At 40.6% G+C, this 27,968-nt stretch overlaps 1 protein-coding gene across 1 annotated transcript; it reads right to left on the reverse strand.

Annotated features, from left to right (window-relative positions):
• LOC106560297 (regulator of G-protein signaling 8) lies at positions 1-26,208 on the reverse strand. Its single transcript, XM_014123050.2, has 6 exons — positions 25,928-26,208; positions 9,527-9,618; positions 8,317-8,421; positions 8,019-8,080; positions 4,975-5,141; positions 1-2,493 (listed from the first exon to the last, which is right to left on the reverse strand). Exons 3-6 carry the CDS (start codon positions 8,415-8,417, stop codon positions 2,299-2,301), a joined length of 525 nt encoding a protein of 174 aa, XP_013978525.1. The 5' UTR covers positions 8,418-8,421; positions 9,527-9,618; positions 25,928-26,208; the 3' UTR covers positions 1-2,298.
• Positions 26,209-27,968: the final 1,760 nt, after the last annotated feature.

The raw sequence follows: 27,968 nt of genomic DNA on the forward strand, positions 1-27,968 counted from the left end.
GGTGTGTTGTTTGTCTATTGACCTACATCCGCCCATGTGCTGCCCGTGTGCTGCCCGTGTACTGCTCGTGTATCTATGAATGAGAACACTGGCCTACATTTCCCCTGGTCCTCTTCCCCACAGTGACTCAACAACTTACATATACACAGCAGGCGAAACTAAGTGGTGCAGTGGGCGAGACCACTGGGCACCTGGCCTACACATTCAAAGGGCACAGATCCCTTGTGGCTGGCATAGCAAACATACATTTTTGACACCTGCACCTGTTTTGAGTGTTTACTAAACCCCCTCCTGAATAACCAGATACTGTCCCTGTCTTCTTTATCTTTATCTTCCCTCTCGCTCTCGCCCTCTCTACGGAGGTGTTATGTGTTCATTGGTTTGGTCTGTATCTGTGTGCATTTTGTCTGTGTATGACAAAATCCAGCTTGACAACAGGTTATTTCATTTTTATAGAAAAAAAACTCAAGAGGACATTACATTCAAGGTATGCACCACTATGAACAAACCATTGCAAATATGTATATTTTATATTTTACTCACGCAGTTTCACTGATCCACAGTAAGTTTAAATCATATCTTTTAAAGTGTGTATATCGTAAGTAATTCAAATATACTCTTTATTCTATGTAATTTTTTAAGAATAATAATCGAAATATTCATAATCTGAAAAAATATTACAGTATATATAGAACATGACGTGCTGCAAAGTTGAGTAAAATTCCCAGAAACGTATCAACTTCAAAATAAGTATATAGTGAGAGGATAAATACACATGAACAAAAACAACACGCTGTCTAATAAGAGTAATACACGTATACACAGTACAAGGTCTTGTGGTATTTTGTTTTCTAAGTGCAAACTAGCTCGACACAGTTCTAAGATACAATATCACGATATGTCTAAATTCTATGAATCCCTTTGTTAGAATCCTAACTTGATACTTAAACTTAAACTTTTAGCTTAAACTTTCACATGATTCACTATGTCAATGGGAGACTGAAATTGAGTTACGCACATATATCTCAAGTTAGGACTTGAGGAATAATTGTTACTTGTGTTCTTCTAACTACTGAAGAAGTGGGTGTGTGTGTTTGTGTGTGTGCGTGTTTATACAACGGGTGGGTCTAATCCTGAATTCTGATTGGTTAAAACCGCATTCCAGCCGGTGTCTATTCCACAAGTTAGCTGGCTAAATCTATGAACTTAAAATGCCTATTTACTTTGTTCCATCTGACTGCGCAATCCACTGTCTCATCAGCCTAGCCAAGCAATTTATAAACTTGATCTCCACTATAAAAAGGATCTATACGTTATCTCACATTTATTTTAGACTAACATTTAGTTTTCAACAGAGGAGATTTGTATAAACCTTGCAGTATGTCTCTCCGACATTTACAACATTGTTTCAATATTCAATTTCGATCTCCAGCTGTACCATAGTAGTTGGGAGTAGGAACGAGACCGACAGGCAAGCAGCGTTTCTCAGCCAGTCGAAATCATGAATCAGCTGGCATAATTTTTATGGATATATACAAGAAATATCAATTGAAACAAGGTAAAACGAAATGAGGTACAGCTAGTTTGCAGTGTTTCCAGCTTCAGTTTGAAGTGATTGCGTTAGCTGTGTTGTTGGCTAGCTCCTCTCAACAACTGTATCCTGACGAGTGAGCAAATGTTATATGCCAGGCGAAATTGCGCCTCACTAGCTCATTGTTATGTCCAAATAAATGTCACTAGAAAACAGCTTAAACAAATGCAAATGCAGCTACTTGCTGTTATTCTGGCTTTTTGACGTGACTGTAAGTTAGTTTGCTAGCTAGCCGTAGTTTGCTAGCTAGCAAGCAAGGGATAAGAACGTTGCTAGCCAGTATGGCAATGTAATATTTAGAAAGAACGACTGTGTCGCGTCCATAGATGCAGAACAAAAAGTCTGAACGACTGAGTCGCGTCTCTAGCAACCGAACCGATAGAACGAACGACCAGCCAGCTTGGGTAGCAACCCTAGATTTGGGACAATATCTTGTGGAACGATGAAATAGTATGAATACATTTATCAAAATAATGTTTTTAATGAAAATAGGTCAATCATTATTTGAATATGTTGCTAACCCGTTGTATAAAAGTGAGAATGCCCGAGAAGCTGGTGTTAGGGGATATATTGGCACGGTTTGCCGAGCCTCGACTTTGTCTCTGGCCTAGCAACACCCGTGCCAATATATCCTCCAAACACTGGCTTCACGGCATTATCACTTAAGTGTGCGTATATGTATCTGCGGCTGCACATGTGTGTGTTCTTCAGACAGAGTTCCGTTGGCAGTGTGTGTACTGCGTTTTGAGTAAGTCCTGGTAGATCTTGGAGCGGAGGAAGCGTGGGTAAGAGTCTTTCTCCATGAGGCTGTGGACCCTGGCCTGGACCTCGTTCAGACTGGAAGGAGTGGGCTCCTCAAGGCTCTGTCTCGTCACCTCCCGTGTACGGAAGTCTATGTTTACCTACAGGGACCAAGGGAGTGCAAAATAAACATTAGATATCTGAATCATCTAAGTGTGTCAATGTTCAATGAAAAACAGTATCAAATTTGAAGACAGTATCAAAATTACTTTTATTCCATATAATCAAAGTATGTGTAATATTGCAGAGTTGTGGATTGCATTTTTTATCTGACACGAAGTAACTCGAGATTAAAAACAAACACAACCCTTAGCTTTGATATTTAAATTAACTGTCGAGGGAAAACTATCTTTTAAAAGTTCATATTCTGTTAACTAAGACCCAAATGATGTTGATGACTCATCCTATACTCGTTTTTATGGCCAAAGCGTAAATTGGAGAGAAAAAAACTGTTTAAAACAATGCTTGCTATTTCCTGATAGAACATGATGTCATGTTGGCTCATTGGCTGAGCTGGCCAATCAGCGGTCTACTCGCATGAATATGTTAAATGACCGGTATAACCATTCTGTTGTTGGATTACATCTACACCGTTCCAACACAGAAAAGCTGCTTTATAACGTACTTTATGGTGACACGTTATTTGGATAGTCCCATATAGATGATTTACAGATAGTTTGTTGATAGTATGACTATGTGTTAATAAGCAATTGCCTGCTAAAGTTACAGTTAGGGTTATGTTTAGAATAAGGGATAGTTAGTTCAAATGTTGCTGACAGTTATTGAACATTTACATTTGAGTCATTTAGTAGATGCTCTTATCCTGTTGTGGTATAGGGGGCAGTATTTTCACGCCGGATAAAAAACGTACCCGATTTAATCTGGTTACTACTCCTGCCCAGAAACTAGAATATGCATATAATTAGTAGATTTGGATAGAAAACACTCTAAAGTTTCTAAAACTGTTTGAATGGTGTCTGTGAGTATAACAGAACTCAGATGGCAGGCCAAAATCTGAGAAGATTCCATGCAGGAAGTGCCCTGTCTGACAATTTGTTGTCCTTCTGTTGCATCTCTATCGACATTACAGCATCTGTGCTGTAACGTGACACTTTCCAAGGCTTCCATTGGCTCTCTAAAGCCGCCAGAAAGTGGAATGGGGTGTCTGCTGTCTCTGGGCAAAGTACAGCAGCAGAGTTTGTAAGTGGTCAGCCTGGGGACAGTGAGACTGGAGTTGCGCTTTCACGAGACTTCTCAATTTTTTTCTTTCAGTCTTTGAATGAATACAATGTTGCCCGGTTGGAATATTATCGCTATTTTACGAGAAAAGTAGCATAAAAATTGATTTTAAACAGTGTTTGACATGCTTCGAAGTACACTAATGGAATATTTTGAAATGTTTTGTCACGAAATGCGCTCGCGCGTTACCCTTCGGATAGTGACCTGAACGCACAAACAAAACGGAGGTATTTGGATATAACTATGAATTATTTTGAACCAAAACAACATTTGTTGTTGAAGTAGAAGTCCTGGGAGTGCATTCTGACGAAGAACAGCAAAGGTAATCCAATTTTTCTAATAGTAATTCTGAGTTTAGGTGACCCCGAAGTTGGCGGATGTCAAAATAGCTAGCCGTGATGGCCGAGCTATGTACTCAGAATATTGCAAAATGTGCTTTCGCCAAAAAACTATTTTAAAATCGGACATAGCGATTGCATAAAGGAGTTCTGTATCTATAATTCTTAAAATAATTGTTATGTATTTTGTCAACGTTTATCATGAGTAATTTAGTAAATTCACTGGAAGTTTTCGGTGGGTATGCTAGTTCTGAACATCACATGCTAATGTAAAAAGCTGGTTTTTTATATAAATATGAACTTGATTGAACAAAACATGCATGTATTGTATAACATAATGTCCTAGGAGTGTCATCTGATGAAGATCATCAAAGGTTAGTGCTGCATTTAGCTGTGGTTTTGGTTTATGTGACATATATGCTTGCTTGGAAAATGGCTGCGTGATTATTTGTGTCTATGTACTCTCCTAACATAATCTAATGTTTTGCTTTCGCTGTAAAGCCTTTTGGAAATCGGACAACGTGGTTCGTTTCAGGAGAAGTGTATCTATAAAATGGTCTAAAATAGTCCTATGTTTGAGAACTTTGAATTGTGACATTTTGTGTTTTTAAATTTGGCGCTCTGATTTTCACTGGCTGTTGAATAGTGTGGGATGATTTGGTCCCACCTCCCCTAGAGAGGTTATCCAGAGCAACTGCGTATATTTTCATCATGGGAATTGAACCCACAATCGTGGTGTTACAAGTGCCATGGTCTACCAACTGAGCCATCTACTGAACATCTACAACAGCTGAACATCTACAAATCATCTACAAGCCATCTACTTGGGACTATTCCAATAAAGTGTTATCTACTTTATTACCATGTTTTGGAAGGAAAACTATTTTACTGATATTGTAATTAATTATAGGTCATATTTCATAGAAATCTGGAAACACTGCACAGTCACATTAAAACAGACAAAATGCATATTTTGCATCATTAGCTGGTTGATCCAACACAAACCTCTCTGGGAGCCTTGACATCGATAAACTCATTGTAGATCTTGTTGGCTTTGGTCACCAGTTTAGCAGGAGTCTTGATTTTTTTATATTCCTCGCAGGCCATCCAGAACTCAATGTTCTCGTCGCTGAACTCCGTCTTGAGAAAAGCCCGAAATGCAGCCAGGCCATCTACGACGCAAAACATCCATCAGCCAGTTAGAGGAGCTAATGGACAGTGTGTGTGTGTCTGTGTGAGAGCGAGAGTGTGTGTGTCTTTACAAAGATCTATATCGTATCCCAGCACCTATTTCTGAACATGGGCCAGTTTTTTTTGGAACTGATGTGTTTTTTTCTACAGAGAGCACATGTAGTTCCCTTGATACATATAATAACAGGGTTGATTATCATGTGTTGATATTGTCTGAGATGAGGAGTGTGTTTTCATTCTCAGCACATTAAACAGCCCTGCGACTAGAACACAAAAATGTGTCCCACAACCTTCCAATGAACTTTTTGTATTCATCAATCAAAGATGAGAGCAATTTGTCTGACATCAATGATAACATGGAGGGAGGTCTTGTTTTACAGTCGGCCGTGTCATATTGACATGTTTTCTCCATCCTCCCTCCCTCACTCGCTATTTTCTCTTGTCTGTATTTGCTTAACATTTGCCCAGCAGGAGCAGCAGGAGAGTAGTCCATCAGGCCCAATCACCAACATTAGCCACACACTCTTACTAAACAATGGATTTAGGAAGATCACCAGAAGGACATTGTGACTGCATGTAGCATTGTCAACAAACATAGTTAAAAATAAAAATAGATCCCTGAGGCATTGAACCGTTCTTGGAGGAAGATTTTCTCTCGCTGCTTTATTTTTAATCAGCCTCTTTAGGAATAGTCTATGATGTGTTAATGAAGCCAAGGCCTTCTAATGTGTGAATGTAGGTCAGTGTAAATTTCGAACTCTGAAAGGATTTTCGATTTTCTTTAAATAATGCTTACATACACATAAATGTTATAATTTAATATTGAAAAACATATACATGAATGTTGAATGGAGACTTATTTAGTTCAGCATAAAATGGACTCCCATAGAAATGAGAAGCAGTCACAAACCACATCATCACAGATAGGTAGCCTAAGGTACCCAGCCAGAAGCAAAGGGCAACCAGATAAATAGGATTAGCTGTGATACAAATGGGCTGTGGTTATATGATCAGCCGGGTGAATGTGATAACTATGTTCTCCTGTTAGATCCAATAAGTGCTAAATCAGGAGGTGAGGACAGAGCCAATGTGGCCAAGGCATGGGAACAAATAGTACTGCTTCTGTTCCTCTTATGCGAATATAAAGCTGTGTGTGTGCGTGCGTCTTGATTCAGTGAAGCCCGATACTAAAGTCTGTCTCTTTGTCCCCTTGTGTCTGAAGATAATATTTGTCATTTGATGATAATATTTGCACATGTACACACTGTACACAGCCCATCTGTAAATAGCCCACCCAACTACCTCATCCCCATATTGTTATTTATTTTTTGCTCCTTTGCACCCCAGTATCTCTACTTGCACATTCATCTTCTGCACATCTATCACTCCAGTGTTTAATTGCTAAATTGTAATTATTTCGCCACTATGGCTTATTTATTGCCTTACCTCCCTAATCTTACTACATTTGCACACAGTGTATATAGACTTTTCTATTGTGTTATTGACAGTACATTTGTTTATCCCATGTGTAACTCTTTGTTGTTTGTGTCGCACTGCTTTGCTTTATCTTGGCCAGGTCACAGTTGTAAATGAGAACTTGTGCTCAACTGGCCTACCTGGTTAAATAAAGGTGAAATAAAATAAAAATATATATATTTTTAGGAACAAGTAGAACCAGAACCTAGAGTTTCACGCAGCTAGATTCATAAGAAGTTACTTTGTGGATGTGACTTCAAAACGTGATTCAAGTTCACACCAATTTGTCTATGTTATACAAACTACACCACCTGTTAAACAGTTGACAGTGGGGTCTACAGTATACTGTATACTATGCTTGATTAACTCATTACTGACAAATACTAACCTGAGACATGCACACATGCAATGTTTATGCAAATGTCCATTAACATTTAACAGTACAATATGACTTGATTGTGTGTACATGTTTCTATCTCTAGTTTGGACAACATATTATATAATTACTTTATTGACCTATTAGGCATCCTAACAAAGCAACAGCACAATAAGACAACAGAAAATGTAAGCCATTTAGTTTGCTTTTCAGGACCACTGGAGGAACAAAGCCTGATATAATGATTATGAAGCCAGAATCAGTCAGAGGTTTAGAGGTCAACTTTTTCTAGTGCAAAACCTGCCCTGTGCATTGCACAGCACAACATCCAGGTTCTGGTTTTGGCAGGAACAACTAGTAATATTCAAAAGCAGCTAGGCGGTGTTCATTGTTGCACTACAAAATCAAAACAAATATAATACAACTAAAGTCTTCTGTGCAATGTAATTTCCCACTCCCTGTGGAGAGCCGAGTTATCACAGCTATTTCTGCGTGAACATGTGTGTGTGTGCACGTGAACATCTGCATGTGTTTGCATGTGTGTATTTGCACATGAACATGTGTTTGTATGTGTGTTATTGTGTAATCCACAGAGAAGGTCACAACCAAGAGTGTGTCTCATTGTGTGTTGTGGAGTCCTACACAACAATAACCAGACAGACAGGGGATGTTAAATAAGAAGGGTTTAGGGGGAGAGAAATGGGCTGATGTGGGAAGACATCCTCAGATAAGGAACAGATAAACAATCCTCTTGTCAAAGGAAATACATAGGCAAGCATGTTGTCAAAGGGACAAACAGAAAGAGTACAGAATGGGTCGGAGGAGAAAATGTAATCAGTAAAGTTGCCTGGTTTGCTTCGAACAGTTCGCTAACAATGACATGGACTCCCAGTTGTTTTTTGCGGGGTTGGTTGATAAAAGGTGAAATATTTATATCTAACTCTAAAGAGAAGGATTGACTGTTACTTTTTAATATAAAAGGGAGTATCATTTAAATTTTACTTACACTTGTGCAATAGAAGAACATCGAAGGAATCTGCCCATCGAATGACCTCGTCTTGTGTCAGCCTGAAGGAAAGACAGAGATATTGAGACACATGTTTTTAAATGTGTATGCAAATATGCAGTTGAAGGTTTTCAACACACAGATATTCACAGTTTCAAAGGTTTGTTTTAAAAGACCCTACACCATCTATTGTGTAGTAGTCCTATTACATATCCCTAGTTTTGGGAGAAATAATATCTAAATACTATATGAATGGGAGAGACTGGCACCATGCAATCGGATATAAAGGTCTACTTACTTTAGGCATCTAGTGGTCCTGTCCTGGGCAGGGGGCAGGAACTCAGTGAAGTCGGTGTAGGAGTCAGACTTATTGGACAGGCAGGCTAGTCTGGTCTTCATTGTTCTGCTCAAATGATGGGAAGAATAGAATACAAGCATGTAAGAAAGTACAGTAAATTTCTGAATATTGATCACATAACATCAAAACACATGATATCAGATTCAGATCACATTGATTGTCTTCTGATGTATACATTTCTCTTCACAGCTTCTTTCTACAGTAGCTAACTAAAGACTGGGCTATTTCCATGTACACCTACAGCTTGCAGCTCTGAGCATAGTCTTCTCAGAAAGTGCTCGGATCCAACTGAGCCACACGGTTGTCCTGTGTGGCTCAGTTGGTAGAGCATGGTGCTTGCAATGCCAGGGTTGTGGGTGCAATTCACATGGGGGACCAGTAGGAAAATATATGCGCTCACTGCAGTAAATAGCTCTGGATAAAAGTGTCTGCTAATGGATTAAAAGGTAACAATGTTAACCTCCTGCCTATAGGCAGTATGGTAATGCATCAGTCATGAGCAAGGCCATGATCTTCAAGTAGTGTATTGACCCTTCGAATGACTGCATAACAAAATGGATTCAGATGTTGGAGGAGGTGGAGAGCAGGTTCAGGATGTGCCTGATGAAGTTTGCTAAACATCACTTCACATTTGTTTAGTCTGCACCGACCTGATGACGCATGGTCATTTGCTTTCAACATTTTTCTGCTTACTCTCTCACACTACAGTACATACATATCTGATCAATGTTTTGTCTATGGTGTTTCATGCACTCCAGTTGTAGATATAATCAAAAAGTGATGTTTAATATCATGACCTATTGGCCAGCTGCTGTAGGATTAGACAGATCAGACATACTGATGGGTCTGATAAGAGTCATTGCTCTAAATGCCCAGATAGACATTTACAGCAGGTGTAGCTCCATATGGAGCAGGCAACATACCCATCAGCTAGCCACCAGAGAACATCCAATCTGGATAGTGAGCCACGAGCTTCTCTACCATGCATCTAGTCCCCCTGATAACACACAGACCAAACACACTGCAAGTACTGCAGTGAGTGCCTAATATGCTGGAATGGAATGAGTGGAATGAGTACTCCCATCTGTAGTTAGTTACATAAGGGACACAATCTCCATCCCGCTGGTGGGTAGGCTGTTAGAGTACTCACTGTTGCTTTGCCTCTTGGTTTTGTTAGAATGGTCAGTCAAGCTTCAGTAATCCAAGGACTCCTCTAAGATCACTGGTGGTTGCTGGAGTTCTCTGTTGGAGAGAAATAAAGTCATGCATTTTTATAGTGAACAACAGCAAGGTAGTTAGTGTAATTATTACTCCCATTGGTGCTCATTGTCCTAATGCCAGATGCCACCTGAAGTCCCACAACAATATCAACAAACTGATTGGGTCCCTAAAGCTTATCTTATTCAATAAGCTTGATCCCTAAAGGCCACTTTTTTCCAGAACAATTTGTGGTTAAGATGGTTCAGTTGGATGGAGCATGGTGCTGCTAGCAACACTGGGGTTGTTGGTTTGATTCCTGCATGTGCCACACATACTGAATACATGATGTGTAAACTCTAGGTCAATTTGGATGAAAGTGTCTGCAAAAATGTACTATACTACTGTATTTTAGAATCTATCTGAACAAACACTTCCTCTAAAAACATTGATGGCTATTGAAGGAGGTGGTGGATTGCTTTGCCGTCTGCTGTATGGTGTATGGTGGATTGCTTTGCCGTCTGCTGTAATTGGGAACATTGCATGAAACGTACCACTCATGTTTCTAGAGAAAAGCACTTTACTGGAATTAATGGGCTTTCTTATCATGTACTCTTAAGATTCCACTCATAGATTCCATCTAGGCAGAGCGGATTTGTTATGATGCTCGGTGTGTGTTTATGTGTGTGGTGTGTTTGTCTGTGTGTCTGTTTGTCCTTGTGTTTGTGTGTGTGTGTGGTAACTTGACAAAATAGAAAAAGACTGGGTATACAGTACTTCCATGAGTCTCTTGAGAAAAATACTTATTTGCCATCAAAATCAACAACAGGGAGATGTGGAATTGATTTCTAAGCTTTTTAAACATTTCATTTTTTCATTTTTCTGAAGATGTTCTGATGACACTGATATATCTAGAATGTTTTGTTGTATTAGTCAGCCTAACACTGCAAATATTAATGTATGGGCATATATAGTTTTAGGCATCAGTGATAAGATTTCATTGAAGTATGGAGGTCACATGATGAAACTACAGTATATAAAACCAAATGATGTCACAAAGTGTGCATTTTGAACCCTTTTGAGACTAATGCCATTAATAGTTGCTAGTATTATGAGAAACGAATGATGTTACACCGATTACTGTGTCAGATTTGTGAAGATAACTGCATACTAATTACCACAGATCTATCACAAATATTAACGCATTTCAAGATGCATATCTTTTCCAGGTATCAATCTTTTTGGAATATACGTCTGCTGATTGCAGGTTTCAAACCAGTCTGCAGTCTCTCTGCAGTAGAAAGCAGATCTGTGTTTTCCTGTTCTCTCTCAACTCTGCTCTGCAGCGAGCGGAATCTTTTTTCGCTTACATGGGGTGGGTACACGTGCCTTCCTGCCTGCCTGCAGAGCTATTTATAAAGTTCCCTGACAAATCCATGCAGTCAGGGGGAAGCCACTTTGTGTTTTATTCAGCCATGCAGCAAGCACAGAATCCTTGAGGGGCAGCTATAAAAAGGAGTCTGAATTTTAATGTGTCAGAAAAAACGGGGATGTCATGTTGCATCATGAATTTTGAACATGCCAACATTACCAATTCCGCTTCAAAGATGCCTGGTTGCTTTAAAGGGACCCTGAAAGTACTGAGTCTTAAAATGCCCTTTAATGTCGTTTTGATGCATTGCGTTTTTTCGACTTTTCCTTTGCCCTGGTTTTCTTGTTCTTAGTGTGGAGAATGTAGTTAGAGAGCAGATCCTGGTATGTCCATCTGTCAAGCAAACATCACTCTCAGCAGCCATTTGGCAATGAACATGTATCACTTCAAATCAATCTATTACTTGTTGAAAAAAATAACCCTGCACAGTATAAAACTCTGCGTGAATAACAACACCCCTGAATTGATGCAAGCAGTGTCTCACCTTGTAGAGTTTCTCTCTGTCGCTACAGTACAGTATTATCTATCCTAAACGTTGCATTAGAAATGAAGAAAAGCATTTCTTGCAATAAATATCCCAGTGTGTTTATTAGTTAAAAAATGGGAACACTGAAGAACTCTGTGTCCTTTTTTGCACCCCAACTTTTTACCAGAAAATGATCATGATCCATTGGGTAAAGTGTAATTTAGAATTATTAGTGGTGTTTTCAGCTAGTCTGCATTAAAATAGATATGTTAATTTTTTATATAGTATAATTAAAAATTGTATTTTGCACCCCCGCCCCTGTCCTTCAAGATGAATGGTTTTGAACTCTGGAAAGTTTTGCTTCACACCCACACGCCACTGTTTTTTGGTTCAGTGCATTTAGAAAGCACTAGTTGCACCACTGGTGTTAAAAATGAAATGGCACCTGCAAAATCAAATTGTTTATCTATTTTGTTGTGCTGTTGCTACATTTGTATTGTTGTTTCATGTCCGATGGTGTTGGTCCAATGTGTTGGTCCAATTTGCCACGAGCAAATTCATTGTATCGTTTCACTTTGGCTATAAGAACCATGATGCATGACATTTCTGATTAGGCTACGCTGTAGTGCCGGCTCTTTATTTTTATTTTTTTATTTCACCTTTATTTAACCAGGTAGGCTAGTTGAGAACAAGTTCTCATTTACAACTGTGACCTGGCCAAGATAAAGCAAAGCAGTGCGACACAAACAACAACACAGAGTTACACATGGAAAACAAACATACAGTCAATAATACAATAGAAAAAGTCTATATACAGTGTGTGGAAATGAGGTAGGATAAGGGAGGTAAGGCAATGAATAGGCCATAGTGGCTAAATAATTACAATATAGCAATTAAACACTGGAGTCATAAATGTGCAGAAGATGAGTGTGCAAGTAGAGATACTGGGGTGCAAAGGAGCAAAATAAATAAAATAAATAACAGTATGGGGATGAGGTAGTTGGGTGGGCTATTTACAGATGGGCTATGTACAGGTGCAGTGAACTGTGAGTTGCTCTGACAGCTGATGCTTAAAGCTAGTGAGGGAGATATGAGTCTCCAGCTTCATTGATTTTTGCAGTTCGTTCCAGTCATTGGCAGCAGAGAACTGGAAGGAAAGGCGGCCGAAGGAGGAATTGGCTTTGGGGGTGACCAGTGAAATATACCTGCTGGAGTGCGTGCTATGGGTGGTGCTGCTATGGTGACCAGTGAGCTGAGATAAGGCGGGGCTTTACCTAGCAAAGAATTATAGATGACCTGGAGCCAGTGGGTTTGGCGACGAATATGAAGCGAGGGCCAGCCAACGAGAGCATACAGGTCACAGTGGTGGGTAGTATATGGGGCTTTGGTGACAAAACAGATGGTACTGTGATAGACTGCAACCAATTTTCTGAGTAGAGTGTTGGAGGCTATTTTGTAAATGACATGACCGAAGTCAAGGATCGATAGGATAGTCAGTTTTACGAGGGTATGTTTGGCAGCATGAGTGAAGGATGCTTTGGAAGCCGATTCTAGATTTCATTTTGGATTGGAGATGGTTAATGTGAGTCTGGAAGGAGAGTTTACAGTCTAACCAGACACCTAGGTATTTGTAGTTGTCCACATATTCTAAGTCAGAACTGTCCAGAGTAGTGATGCTGGACGGGCGGGCAGGTGTGGGCAGCGATCTGTTGAAGAGCATGCATTTAGTTTTACTTGCATTTAAGACCAGTTGGAGGCCACGGAAGGAGAGTTGTAGGCATTGAAGCTCGTGTGAAGGTTAGTTAACACAGTGTCCAAAGAAGGGCCAGAAGTATACAGAGTGGTGTTGTCTGCGTAGAGGTGGATCAGAGAATCACCAGCAGCAAGAGCGACATCATTGATGTATACAGAGAAAAGAAACAAATACAAATACCTCATAAATGCTATAACTTCAATTTCTCAAACATATGACTGATTTACACCATTTTAAAGACAAGACTCTCGTTAATCTAACCACATTGTCCGATTTCAAAAAGGCTTTACAGCGAAAACAAAACATTAGATTATGTTAGGAGAGTACCCTGCCAAAAATAATCACACAGCCATTTTCAAAGCAAGCATATATGTCACAAAAACCAAAACCACAGCTAAATGCAGCACTAACCTTTGATGATCTTAATCAGATGACACTCCTAGGACATTATATCATACAATACATGCATGTTTTGTTCAATCAAGTTCATATTTATATCAAACACCAGCTTTTTACATTAGCATGTGATGTTCAGAACTAGCATGCCCACTGCAAACTTTCGGTGAATTTACTAAATTACTCACGATAAACGTTGACAAAAAACATAACAATTATTTTAAGAATTATAGATACAGAACTCCTTTATGCAATCGCGGTGTCAGATTTTAAAATAGCTTTTCGGCGAAAGCACATTTTGCAATATTCTCCTGCTGTTTTTCGCCCAGAGACAGGAGAGACGTCATTCCACTTTCTGGCGCCTTCTGAGAGCCAATGGAAGCCTTAGAAAATGTCACGTTACAGCACAGATGCTGTATTTTCGATAGAGATGCCACAGAAGGAGAACAAATTGTCAGACAGGGCACTTCCTGTATGGAATCTTCTCAGGTTTTGGTCTGCCATATGAGTTCTGTTATACTCACAGACACCATTCAAACAGTTTTAGAAACTTTAGAGTGTTTTCTATCCAAATCTACTATTATATGCATATTCTCGTTTCTGTGCAAGAGTGGTAACCAGTTTAAATTGGGTACGTTTTTTTATCCGGCCGAGCAAATACTGCCCCCTAGCCCCAACAGGTTATTAACAGAGCTACATTTTATTCTTTCTATTGCAGATTCAGGGCCTTAATTTATGGATATACAGTGCGTTTGGAAAGTATTTAGACCCCTTGACTTTCTCCACGTTTTGATAATTTATAACATTATTCTAAAAGTTTTTCCTCATCAATCTATACACAATACCCCATAATGAAAACTCGAAAAAACATACTTTTTTCTTTTTTGCAAATGTACAAAAGAATGTAACCAGAACAACCTGATTTACATAAGTATTCAGACCCTTTGCTATCAGACTCGAAATTGAGCTCAGGTGGATCCATTTTCCATTGATCATCCTTGAGATGTCTGACCAATCGGATTCCACGCTTCAAGATTGCTTCGATCATGTGGACTGGGATATGTTCTGCATAGCGTCGGACAATAACATTGATGAATACGCTGATTCGGTGAGTGAGTTAATTAGCAAGTGCATCGGTGATGTTGTACTCACAGCGTCGATTAAAACCTTCCCCAACCAGAAACTGTGGATTGATGGCAGCATTCGCGCAAAACTGAAAGCGCGAACCACTGCTTTTAATCAGGGCAAGGTGACCGGAAATATTTACGTCATTTAGCAAACGCTCTTATCCAGTGCGACTTACAAATTGGTGCATTCACCTTATGATATCCAGTGGAACAACCACTTTACAATAGTATATCTATATATTTTTTTGGGGGGGAAGGTAGGGGGGGTTTGAAGGATTACTTAATCCTGTCCCAGGTACTCATTTTACATTTACATTTTACATTTTAGTCATTTAGCAGACGCTCTTATCCAGAGCGACTTACAGTAGTGAGATGACCAAGAACCTGATGGTCACTCTGACAGAGCTCCAGAGTTCCTCCGTGGAGATGGTAGAACCTTCCAGAAGAACAACCATGTCTACAGCACTCCACCAATCAGGCCATTATGGTAGAGTGGCCAGATTGAAACCACTCCTCAGTAAAAGGCACATGACAGCCCACTTGGAGTTTGCCAAAAGACACCTAAAGGACTCTAAGACGATGAAAAACAAGATTCTCTGGTTTGATGAAAGCAAGATTGAACTCTTTGGCCTGAATGCCAAGCGTCACATCTGGAGTAAGCCTGGCACCATCCCTACGGTGAAGCATGGTGGTGGCAGCATCATGCTGTGGGGATGTTTATCAGCGGCTCGGACTGGGAGACTAGTCAGGATAAAGGGAAAGATGAACAGAGCAAAGTACAGAGAGATCCTGGATGAAAATCTGATCCCGAGCACTCAGGACCTCGGACTTGGCCGAAGGTTCACCTACCAACAGGACAACAACCCTAAGCACACAACCAAGACAATGCGGGAGTGGGTTCGGGACAAATCTCTGAATGTCGTTGAGTGGCCCAGCCAGAGCCCGGACTTGAACCCGATTGAACATCTCTGGAGAGACCTGAAATTAGCTTTGAAGTGACTCTCCCCATCCATCCTGACAGAGCTTGAGAGCATCTGCAGAGAAGAATGGGAGAAACTCCATTAATACAGGTGTGCCAAGCTTGTAGCGTCATACCCAAGAAGACCCGAGGCTGTAAAAGCTGCCAAAGGTTTTTCAACAAAGTACTGAGTAAATTATTATTGCGGCCCTGGTGGCACAAAATCATCAAAGCTCTGACTTCACGGCGATGCTTGGGAATATGGTCAAAACGGGGTATATGTGTGGATGTTTCAGGCGAAGGGGGTATGTCTGATCTCCATCACCTAGTCTGATCTCCATCACCGTGACAAGGGTTAATCAAATCTCCTCAGTTTTGCAGGCCTTCTCATAAAGCTGAAACTCTATATGCATTTGTAAATCAAGACCTTTCTTGAGTTGGGCTCTGGGATGGTGCAACTGTTGAGATTCTGAGTCTATTGTTGTTTTTCAGGAAAGGGGTTGGGTGTGTATGTGTGTATGTGTGTATGTGTGTGTGTGTGTGTGTGTGTGTGTGTGTGTGTGTGTGTGTGTGTGTGTGTGTGTGTGTGTGTGTGTGTGTGTGTGTGTGTGTGTGTGTGTGTGTGTGTGTATCCCACAACTGTTGCGGGGTTGTATACTATGTTAGGGACAATATAGGATGAATCACAATAATTGTTTTCTAAAATAATAATTGCTTCCCATAATGTAATTTTGGTAATGGCAATACTGGTAAGAAGTAACAATCCTTTGCATAAACTGCCTACATTATTACAAATGTGAATTGCTAATTATGTAAATTAAGATAAACAGGATTTAAAAAAATAAAATAATAATATATATATATTAATAGCTATATATTGTATAATACAAATCGAGGTGAGCGCGATGGAAATGCTTTTGACGATTAATCTGCTTCTATTCTGTGGGTGGCATTGAGTGCTCTTTTCGAAGGATGGGTCCCGGTCTCTCAGCAAAACTATTTTGGTGGGAGATTATAATATGGTTTTAAATACCTCTATGGACCGGAAAGAAAATCACACTACAAACTATCACTCTCAGGCACTTAAGGAAATCATGAATGTCATGGATATATTGGAATTAGTGGATGTATGGAGGCTTAAATACCCTGACCTAGTGAGATATACACTACCGTTCAAAAGTTTGGGGTCACTTAGAAATGTCCTTGTTTTTGAAAGAAAAGCATTTTTTTTGTCCATTAAAAATAAGATGAAATTGATCAGAAATACAGTTTAAACTTTGTTAATGTTGTAAATTACTATTGTAGCTGGAAAAGGAAGATTTTTATGGAATATCTACATAGGCACACAGAGGCCCATTACCAGCAACTATCAGCAACTCCAGCAGCTCCAGAAGGCGAGCATCCCGGAGTAGACTCTTCAATGTTGGTGTTGAGACTTGTGTTTTGCGGGTACTATTTAATGAAGCTGCCAGTTGAGGACATGTGAGGTGTCTGTTTCTCAAACAAGACACTCTAATGTACTTGTCCTCTTGCTCAGTTGTGCACCTGGGCCTCCCACTCCTCTTTCTATTTTATTGCTTCTTTAATCAGCACAACAGTTTTCAGCCGTGCTAACCTAATTGCAAAAGGGTTTTCTAATGATCAATTAGCCTTTTAAAATGATAAACTTGGATTGGCTAACACAACGTGCCATTGGAACACAGGAGTGATAGTTGCTGGTAATGGACCTCTGTGCGCCTATGTAGATATTCCATAAAAAATCTGCCGTTTCCAACTACAATGGTCATTTACAACATTAACAATGTCTGCACTGTATTTCTGACTAATGCGATGTTATTTAAATGGACAAAATATGTGCTTTTCTTTCAAAAACAAGGACATTTCTAAGTGACCCCACATTTTTGAACGGTAGTGTATATGTGGGTATGTGTGTATGTACAGTATGTATGTACAGTGAGGGAAAAAAGTAGTTGATCCCCTGCTGATTTTGTATGTTTGCCCACTGACAAAGAAATGATCAGTCTATAATTTTAATGGTAGGTTTATTTGAACAGTGAGAGACAGAATAACAACAAAAAAATCCAGAAAAACGCATTGTCGCAGTGACATCATGAACATTCAACTGAAATGATTACTTGCATAGTGTCTTTTGTTTAGACATGTAGCAAGTTAGCGAAACAATGAACCATAGTCCCAACGCATAGCGTTTACCACACTGCATGAATCTGCAAGTAGCTAACCAACAAGGTTCAATGTTAGCTAGCTAACATTAGGCTATAACTAGAAATGCAAATGGCTCTGAGATACGAATAATATTACTACACAGATCATACATGTAACGTTAACTAGCTAGCATTTTAACTTGAAATGAAAACGTCTTTCTGACAAAATTAAAAACGTGTAATATCTGAAAATGTAGCTAACTAGACTATCTTACCCGTATACATGGATGGATGCTTCTCCCTCTCTGTCATGGATGCCATTGTTGCCCTTAGTTTGAAGATGTAATCTGGAGACAGATGTTTTATACAACAGCCTTCTGTGCGTTCTCTTTTTGACTCTGTCTGCATATTTGCAATCACACACCAGAATTATCTCAATCTCTTTAGCTATCATACTCGAATTCCACTGATTTCAAAACTCAGTCCTTCAGAAAGTGGAGAGGAAAACTTATGTAGTTCTACCAAGTGATATCTTTCAAAAAAGGCTTGTTAAAAAGGATTACCTACATGGCAGACCAATCCAAACTCCTCTCTCGGCATGTCCAGCCCACTCATTTTCTCAGCCATCATGACTAGCGGGAAGGTTGCTGACTTTTTCCGAGGCAAACATAACTACGGTTGTAATTTAACCTGTTAGGGCTAGGGGGCAGTATTGACACGGCTGGATAAAAAAACGTACCCGATTTAATCTGGTTACTACTCCTGCCCAGTAACTAGAATATGCATATAATTATTGGCTTTGGATAGAAAACACCCTAAAGTTTCTAAAACTGTTTGAATGGTGTCTGTGAGTATAACAGAACTCCTATGGCAGGCCAAAACCTGAGAAGATTTCAAGCAGGAAGTGGCCTGTCTGAGAAGTAGTGTTTCATCTTGGCTCTTTTTATTGAAGACTCAGGATCTGTGCAATAACGTGACACTTCCTACGTCTTCCATAGGGTCTCAGAGCCCGGGAAAAAGTTGAACGATATCGAGGCAGGCTCTGGCTGAAACACTTTATCGCTTTTGGCAAGTGGCCACTCAGAGTACTATGGGCTTAGGCGCGTGCCCGCTTCGACCGAATGCTTTCTTTTCCTTTGTCTGTTTATCTAAACGCAGATTCCCGGTCGGAATATTATCGCTTTTCTATGAGAAAAATGGCATAAAAATGGATTTTAAACAGCGGTTGACATGCTTCGAAGTACGGTAATGGAATATTTAGAATTCTTTTGTCACGAATTGCGCCATGCTCGTCACCCTTATTTACCCTTTAGGATAGTGTCTAGAACACACGAACAAAACGCCGCTGTTTGGATATAACGATGGATTATTTTGGACCAAACCAACATTTGTTATTGAAGTAGAAGTCCTGGGTGTGCATTCTGACGAAGACAACAAAGGTAATAACATTTTTCTTACAGTAAATCTGACTTTGATGAGTGCTAAACCTGCTGGGTGTCTAAATAGCTAGCCCTGTGATGCTGGGCTATCTACTGAGAATATTGCAAAATGTGCTTTCACCGAAAAGCTATTTTAAAATTGGACATATCGAGTGCATAGAGGAGTTCTGTATCTATAATTCTTAAAATAATTGCTATGCTTTTTGTGAACGTTTATCGTGAGTAATTTAGTAAATTCACCGGCAGTGTTCGGTGGGAATGCTAGTCACATGCTAGTCACATGCTAATGTAAAAAGCTGGTTTTTTATATAAATATGAACTTGATTGAACAAAACTTGCATGTATTGTATAACATAATGTCCTAGGGTTGTCATCTGATGAAAATCATCAAAGGTTAGTGCTACATTTAGCTGTGGTTTGGGTTTATGTGACATTATATGCTAGCTTGATAAATGGGTGTCTGATTATTTCTGGCTCGGTACTCTGCTGACATAATCTAATGTTTTGCTTTCGTTGTAAAGCCTTTTTGAAATCGGACAGTGTGGTTAGATTAACGAGAGTCTTATCTTTAAAATGGTGTAAAATAGTCATATTTTTGAAAAATTGAAGTAATATCATATCTAAGGTATTTGAATAATGCGCCACAGGATTCAACTGGCTGTTGTGTAGGTGGGACGCAAGCGTCCCACCTAGCCCATAGAGGTTAACAATTTTATTGGTATTTACAAATGGCATACTAGTTTGTTATTAAGGCACATGAAAGTTCACATGTTCCAGAAGGCATTTCTGCGTGGTGGCTCTCCTGTGAAGTAGTGAGCTGCGACATATGCATAGTTTCCTGAAAGGAGTCACAAATAGGGATTCCCTCAAGAATAGCAGGAAATACAAAAAACTAAAAATCCCCTGGACCCCCCCCCTTTTGCACCTCCACTTTCAGACAAATTCAGACGCCCATGTTTGTGTGTGTGTGTGTGCACTTGCACCTGCATGCATTTGGCTACCTTCTATGTCCCTGTCTGAAAGAAAAGTGCCTCCTGCGGAACCCGTGCTGCCCACAGACAGTGTGTCAGGCCATCTGATGTGTAGCCTCCGGCGGGAGGGCTGTTTGGGTTATTTCTGGTCTTACAGACCTATGCTGCTCTCCTTTCTCTGTTTCAGCCTGGGGACTGTCTGTCTGTCTGATGTCCACTGTGTCTCTGAGGGGAAAACTTGACTCCGCTTGAACTGATTCCATCGCTCTCTCTGTACCCCCTCTCCATCTCTCCCTCCATCACTCTCTTCATGAGTCTTTTCCTTTTTCTCCATCCTTTCCTCCCTGCCCCTCTCTATCTCTTCTTCCCTCCCTGTTTGTTTACATGTAGCCACTGCTCCAACATTGTTATGTGGACCTCCAGCTATCATGATTTTATTCACAGAGGCATTGACCTTACCCGCTCAGGTAAAAATAGCCCTGTTGTCTGTTCTGCAGCTAGCAGTCTCACTGATGTCCTTGCCTTGTTACGCCAGCTTAGCACTTAGCCTACACTTGTTATCTAAACACTCTCATAGAGTAGGCTTAATCCTGATGAACACATCAGCCCTGATTTATGGCTTATCTAGAGAGGCGTGGGGTAAAGCCAGGACAGAAGCCTCTCAGTCTCAGCTCATCAAACTAATACAGTCTATCTATTTTTACTCTTAGCTCTCTTCAGGTACATCGATGTACAGTCCTGTTAATGTCACTTTGTTCCCCAAAGTGGTAGTTTGCTTCTGCTTGATTCTAATAGTTACTGCTGCCCAGTAGGCTACAATAGACTCTAAGGCACTCTAAACCAGGACAAATAAGTATGAGTAAGACACACACGCATGCACACATGCATGTGCACCTGCACATGTCTTGCTAGCACGCACACACACACACACGGACACGCACACATGGAGGGGGAAGTTGAGGATTGAGGCATAAGACACAAGGTTTGTGATGACCCTGAGATTGGCCATACCAATCCAGCCCTGAGTGATGAGGAAATTACTATTTAAAGTAAATATATGCACAGAGTGGTCACGGTAATTGGACATTCTGCAGAGCATCAGATAATTACATGTTAAGCTTTTGTTTTTGTCTCTGTTTTACAATCATTGTATGTTTTGCAACGAAACTTGTTAAGCATTTTAGCACAACAAAAATATACTGCTCAAAAAAATAAAGGGAACACTTAAACAACACATCCTAGATCTGAATGAAAGAAATAATCTTATTAATTACTTTTTTCTTTACATAGTTGAATGTGCTGACAACAAAATCACACAAAAATAATCAATGGAAATCCAATTTATCAACACATGGAGGTCTGGATTTGGAGTCACACTCAAAATTAAAGTGGAAAACCACACTACAGGCTGATCCAACTTTGATGTAATGTCCTTAAAACAAGTCAAAATGAGGCTCAGTAGTGTGTGTGGCCTCCACGTGCCTGTATGACCTCCCTACAATGCCTGGGCATGCTGCTGATGAGGTGGCGGATGGTCTCCTGAGGGATCTCCTCCCAGACCTGGACTAAAGCATCCGCCAACTCCTGGACAGTCTGTGGTGCAATGTGGCGTTGGTGGATGGAGCGAGACATGATGTCCCAGATGTGCTCAATTGGATTCAGGTCTGGGGAACGGGCGGGCCAGTCCATAGCATCAATGCCTTCCTCTTGCAGGAACTGCTGACACACTCCAGCCACATGAGGTCTAGCATTGTCTTGCATTAGGAGGAACCCAGGGCCAACCGCACCAGCATATGGTCTCACAAGGGGTCTGAGCGTCTCATCTCGGTACCTAATGGCAGTCAGGCTACCTCTGGCGAGCACATGGAGGGCTGTGCGGCCCGCCAAAGAAATGCCACCCCACACCATGACTGACTCACCGCCAAACCGGTCATGCTGGAGGATGTTGCAGGCAGCAGAACGTTCTCCACGGCGTCTCCAGACTCTGTCACGTCTGTCACGTGCTCAGTGTGAACCTGCTTTCATCTGTGAAGAGCACAGGGCGCCAGTGGCGAATTTGCCAATCTTGGTGTTCTCTGGCAAATGCCAAACGTTCTGCACGGTGTTGGGCTGTAAGCACAACCCCCACCTGTGGACGTCGGGCCCTCATACCACCCTCATGGAGTCTGTTTCTGACCGTTTGAGCAGACACATGGACATTTGTGGCCTGCTGGAGGTCATTTTGCAGGGTTCTGGCAGTGCTCCTCCTGCTCCTCCTTGCACAAAGGCAGAGGTAGCGGTCCTGCTGCTGGGTTGTTGCCCTCCTACGGCCTCCTCCACGTCTCCTGATGTACTGGCCTGTCTCCTGGTAGCGCCTCCATGCTCTGGACACTACGCTGACAGACACAGCAAACCTTCTTGCCACAGCTCGCATTGATGTGCCATCCTGGATGAGCTGCACTAACTGAGCCACTTGTGTGGGTTGTGGACTCCGTCTCATGCTACCACTAGAGTGAAAGCACCGCCAGCATTCAAAAGTGACCAAAACATCAGCCAGGAAGCATAGGAACTGAGAAGGGGTCTGTGGTCACCACCTGCAGAACCACTCCTTTATTGGGGGTGTCTTGCTTATTGCCTATAATTTCCACCTGTTGTCTATTCCATTTGCACAACAGCATGTAAAATGTATTGTCAATCAGTGTTGCTTCCTAAGTGGACAGTTTGATTTCACAGAAGTGTGATTGACTTGGAGTTACATTGTGTTGTTTAAGTGTTCCCTTTATTTTTTTGAGCAGTGTATATACTGAACAAAAATATAAATGCAACATGCAACAATTTCAACGATTTTAATGAGTTACAGTTCATTTAAGGAAATCAGTCAATTGAAATAAATTAATTAGGCCCTAATCAATTGATTTCACATTACTGGCTCAACCACTAGGGAGCCAGGCCCACCCACTGGGGAGCCAGGCCCAGCCAATCAGAATGAGTTTTTCCCCACAAAAGGGCATTATTACAGACAAAAATACTCCTCAGTTTCACCAGCTGTCCGGGTAGCTGGTCTCAGAAGATCCCGCAGGTGAAGAAGCCTGATGTGGAGGTCCTGAGCTGGCGTGGTTACACTTGGTGTGCGGTTTTGAAGTCAGATGGACGTACTGACAAATTCTCTAAAATGACGTTGGAGGCGGCTTATGGTGGAGAAATTACATTAAATTCTCTGTCAACAGCTCGTGTGGACATTCCTGCAGTCAGGATGCTAATTGCATGCTCGCTTAACACTTGAGACATCCGTGGCATTGTGTTTTGTGACAAAACGGCACACTTTAGAATGGCTTTTTATTGTCCCCAGCACAAGCTGTACCTGTGTAATGATCATGCTTTTTAATCAGCTTCTTGATATGCCACACCTGTCAGGTGGATGGATTATCTTGGAAAATTAGAAATACTCACTAACAGGGATGTAAACTAAGTTGTGCACAACATTTGAGAGAAATCTGTTTTTTGTGCAAACTGAACATTTCTGAGATCTTTTATTTCAGCTCATGAAATATGGGACCAACACTTTACAAGTTGCTTTTATATCTTTGTTCAGTGTATGTTTGTGTTTTTGGGTCTGGATTCATGCTCTATGTGGTGATAATAACCACTAGTATAATGATTATCAAGTTTTTGACTACAAGTCAGACCATTGCTCTTCTGTTGGTATTTTGATATTTTGTCTGCAGAGTCAGGAATGATGCTCTTAATCCTGACTTTAGCTTTTTATGTAATCAATTTATTTGGATAATTAGGTTTGCAGACCACTCCGTCCAGAAAGTGTAACTTTGACAGCTCATTATGTTTAAAACTTTCACAGTTGCTAACCATCTGTAGGGTCAGTTGTTTTAAAAGTATTGTAGCTGTATCTATGTTTAGGCAGCTGTTTGCTCTTTTATACCCATCCTGTTCACAGTTTGAATGTAGACTTTCATATAGTGTTTCTGTGTTGAGAGTGGCCACACAGAATCTCTGTTGGATTAGGGGCAGGTGCTTGTGTGAGATATGCAGGAGAGGGAGGGAGGAGTACTGAGATAAGGGATGATGAAGGGGTAAGGGAAGAGGGAGGAATGGAGAGATAGAAGAGAGGGAGGGAAGAATAGAGGGAGCGATGTTGATTCTCTCTATACACAAGGATGAGACAGTTAGATCCATAATTATTGCCACCCTTGATAAAGTTGAGCAAAAAAGACTGTGTAAAATAAATAATACATATTGAGCTATATTATTGTATGCTCAAAAATGCGGAAATGTATATTATGTCATACTAATACAATTGCTCAGCGAAAGAGCTAATGTTTAACAAGTAATATAAATATTTTTTTAAAGATATGGGTACAAATTATTATCACCACTGTTTTTAATTCTATTGCGCCCTAAAACTCAACTCTGGACCTTGAAGCCAGTTCCACTGCATTTTTTTCCTTGTTCCCCTCTAATCAGGGACTGATTTATACCTGGGACACCAGGTGGGTGCCTTTTTCTGAAATATTTCAGGAAATTGGAGAACATGTTGGGTGGGATCATAGACCATTCCTCCATGCAGAATGTTTCCAGATATGGAAATGGGGTTCAAGTCCGGAGACTGAGATGGCCATTGAATAATTTCAGTTTTGTGGTCAACTAACCATTTCGATGTGGATTGTGCTTAGTGCGTGGAGTTATTCTCTTGCTGAAAGATCCACATAATTTTGACCCCAATCTTTTTAATATATTTTTTTAATGACTTAAACATTATCTCTTTCTCTGAGTAGTTGCATTAGTATATAAAGTAATATCAATTAGCATTTTGTTGCATGCAACATAGCTCAGAATCTGTAATATTACTTTCATGCAGTTATTTTTGCATCTTTATCAACATTGCCAAAAATTATTGACCTAACTGTAGATGCTTGTGTGAGAAACTGAAAGGAAGAGGGATACCTATTGATTGAGAGAGAAGGGAAGGGAGGAAGGAGAAGAAAAATAAATAGGAAGGAAGGTTTGCTTTGACTTTCTGAGTAGAGAGATGAAAAATCTGAGGGAGAGAGGGAGGGAGAGAGAAAGGGAGAGAGGGAGGGAGAGAGGGGGAGAGAAAAAGGGAGGAAGAGAGAGAGAGGGAGGGAGAGAGAGAGAGAGGGAGAGAGGGCGAGAGAGTGAGCAAGAGAGAGCGAGAGAGAGAGGTGTGAAACATGTAGGTGGGATGTGTGGGTGCTTCAAAGCCGCCCCTCTCCATCTGTGACTCCTTCACTGTTTGACATTTACACAGGCGCACATGCGCACAAACACACACACGCACGCATGCACGCACGCACACACACACACACACACACGTACGTTTCAAAACTTGTAAACAATGCACTGCTGTAGTAAATAATCAATAACCAATATTACCTAACTATATTTGGAGTAGCAAACACACTCTCCACTTATGTCTCTAACAGTGTGTCTTTTCCAGATGATGATAGTTGCCTGTCTTGTAAACAAACAGTCTCCATCTTTTATATTCTGATGCCAGTCAAGATCAGACAGACATATAGTACATTAAAACAGCAGATGTACATAACGGCAGCCTGCCTCCCATCCCTTATCCATAGTGGACTTACTTACGTAATGAAACTATCTACTAGCCAGATGAATATGGATGATGCTTTACCTTAGCCCTGTTGTGTATGAGATGAGCGCAGGTGGACACTCTCCCTCTACCTCCCCAGCGTACGTTTGAGAAGAATAAGCCGATGTTTATCCAACGTTGGTGTGTGTGTGACTGTGTGTGTGTGGATGTCTGCGATGGCACTCCTCTTGAGTGGCGATATCTCTGCTGTTACTGTTACAGTTGCAGTGATGAGTAGGAGGCTAGGAGCCACATAGCATGCTCATCGGTTTTAAAACGTTGGAGAAAGAGAAACAGAGACGGGCATAGGAGAAAGGGAGAAACAGAGGGAGGGAGAGGTAGAGAACGCTGTTAATGCTCAGAGAATTCTCTGAGGACAAGCCAAGCTTTAGCAGAGTAGTTGTTTAAACAATATATGGGCAAAAATACAGTGTATAGAAATATACAGTTGTACACAGGGGCTGGAGAGAGAATGTTGAGGCATTTTCGGGATAACCACTGAGGTGAGGTAGGACAGAAACATTATTCAGCTGATAAAAAAGAATAATGATGCTGGCAGATGGACTAAAGCCTTCCTTTCATCCACCACTCTCTTTGAGGAGGGAGAGGTGAGGAGGGAGAGGCGAGGAAGGAGAGGGAGAGGATAGGAGAGGAGAGATATTAATTTGATATCTTTCAGCAGAGGGAGATATACACAGCAAGGATGTGACCACTGTGCTGCTTCCACATCGAGAAAAGCTCCCCCTGAATATCTAATAACTAAGATATTACGCTGACACACATGCATACACACATTGGTTTGAAGCCGAAAAAGAAAGGACATTCACATGAGCACCAACACACAGCTTCAGACTATGTGTAGGCAGGTTTCTTAGGATTCTAACCTTCTCAAACAACCTAATACATACTAGAGGAGGTGCTTCCACAATAATGTGATTTGTATTGAATACAAGGTAAAGTATTGGATTTTTCACATACTACAGTAAGACATTATCCCATTAAGCTACATTTTCATTTAAAAAAAAAGATTAAAGCAAGGTTTGCTTTTATAATTACAAAACTACTAGGCAAGACTGAGCTGTTTAGTCTTGTAATAATGTGGTGTATGCATGTATTTCCTTAAACCTTTATTTTAGCAATACATGTCATAAAAAAAATCATAATGACATAATTTTTTGGTCAGTAGGTGCCCAACATAACACAGTAGCTCAGATAGATAAAGCCTGTCTACATTCCGGATTTCTGTAGCTGTTAGATTACCTGTGTAATATTGACATAAACTCAGAACCCCTTGTGTGTCAAATTGTCCTGTTTTATCAATTGCTGTGCTGATCAATTGACAAATCATTACCCCTGTCAAAATAATATGTTGCTTAAAGTTATGTTTGTACTTTAATTTATTTTTGCAATAAAGATGGTGATGCAACGTTAAAACACATTTACAATAGGCCTATATCTAAAAATACATACAGCCAAACGATATACAGTGCTTTCAGAAAGTATTCAGACCCCTTGACTTTTTCCACATTTTATGTTACAGACTTATACTGAAATGCAAAAAAAGGGTTTTATACATTTTTGCGAATGTATTACAAATAAAAACCTCACATTTACATAAGTATTCAGACCCTTTACTCAGTACTTTGTTGAAGCACCATTGGCATTACAGCCTCGTGTAATTACAGCCTCGTGTCCTGAAGCCACTCCTGCGTTGTCTTGGCTGTGTGCTTACTGTAGGGTTGTTGCCCTGTTGGAAGGTGAACCTTTGCCCCAGTCTGAGGTCTTGAGCGCTCTGGAGCAGGTTTTCATCAGGAATCTCTCTACTTTGCTCTGTTAATCTTTCCCTCCATCCTGACTAGTACCCCAGACCATACTACCGAAAAACATCCCCACATCATGATGCTGCCACCACCATGCTTCACCATAGGGATGGTGCCAGGTTACCTCCAGATGTGACTGAAGACATTCAGGCCAAAGAGTTCAATATTGGTTTCATCAGACCAGAGAATCTTGTTTCTAATGGTTTGAGAGTCCTTTAGGTGCCTTTTGGCAAACTCCAAGTGGGCTGTCATGTGCCTTTTAC

Source organism: Salmo salar, chromosome ssa10 (genome assembly GCF_905237065.1).
Source record: "Salmo salar chromosome ssa10, Ssal_v3.1, whole genome shotgun sequence".
Lineage (NCBI taxonomy): Eukaryota > Metazoa > Chordata > Actinopteri > Salmoniformes > Salmonidae > Salmo > Salmo salar.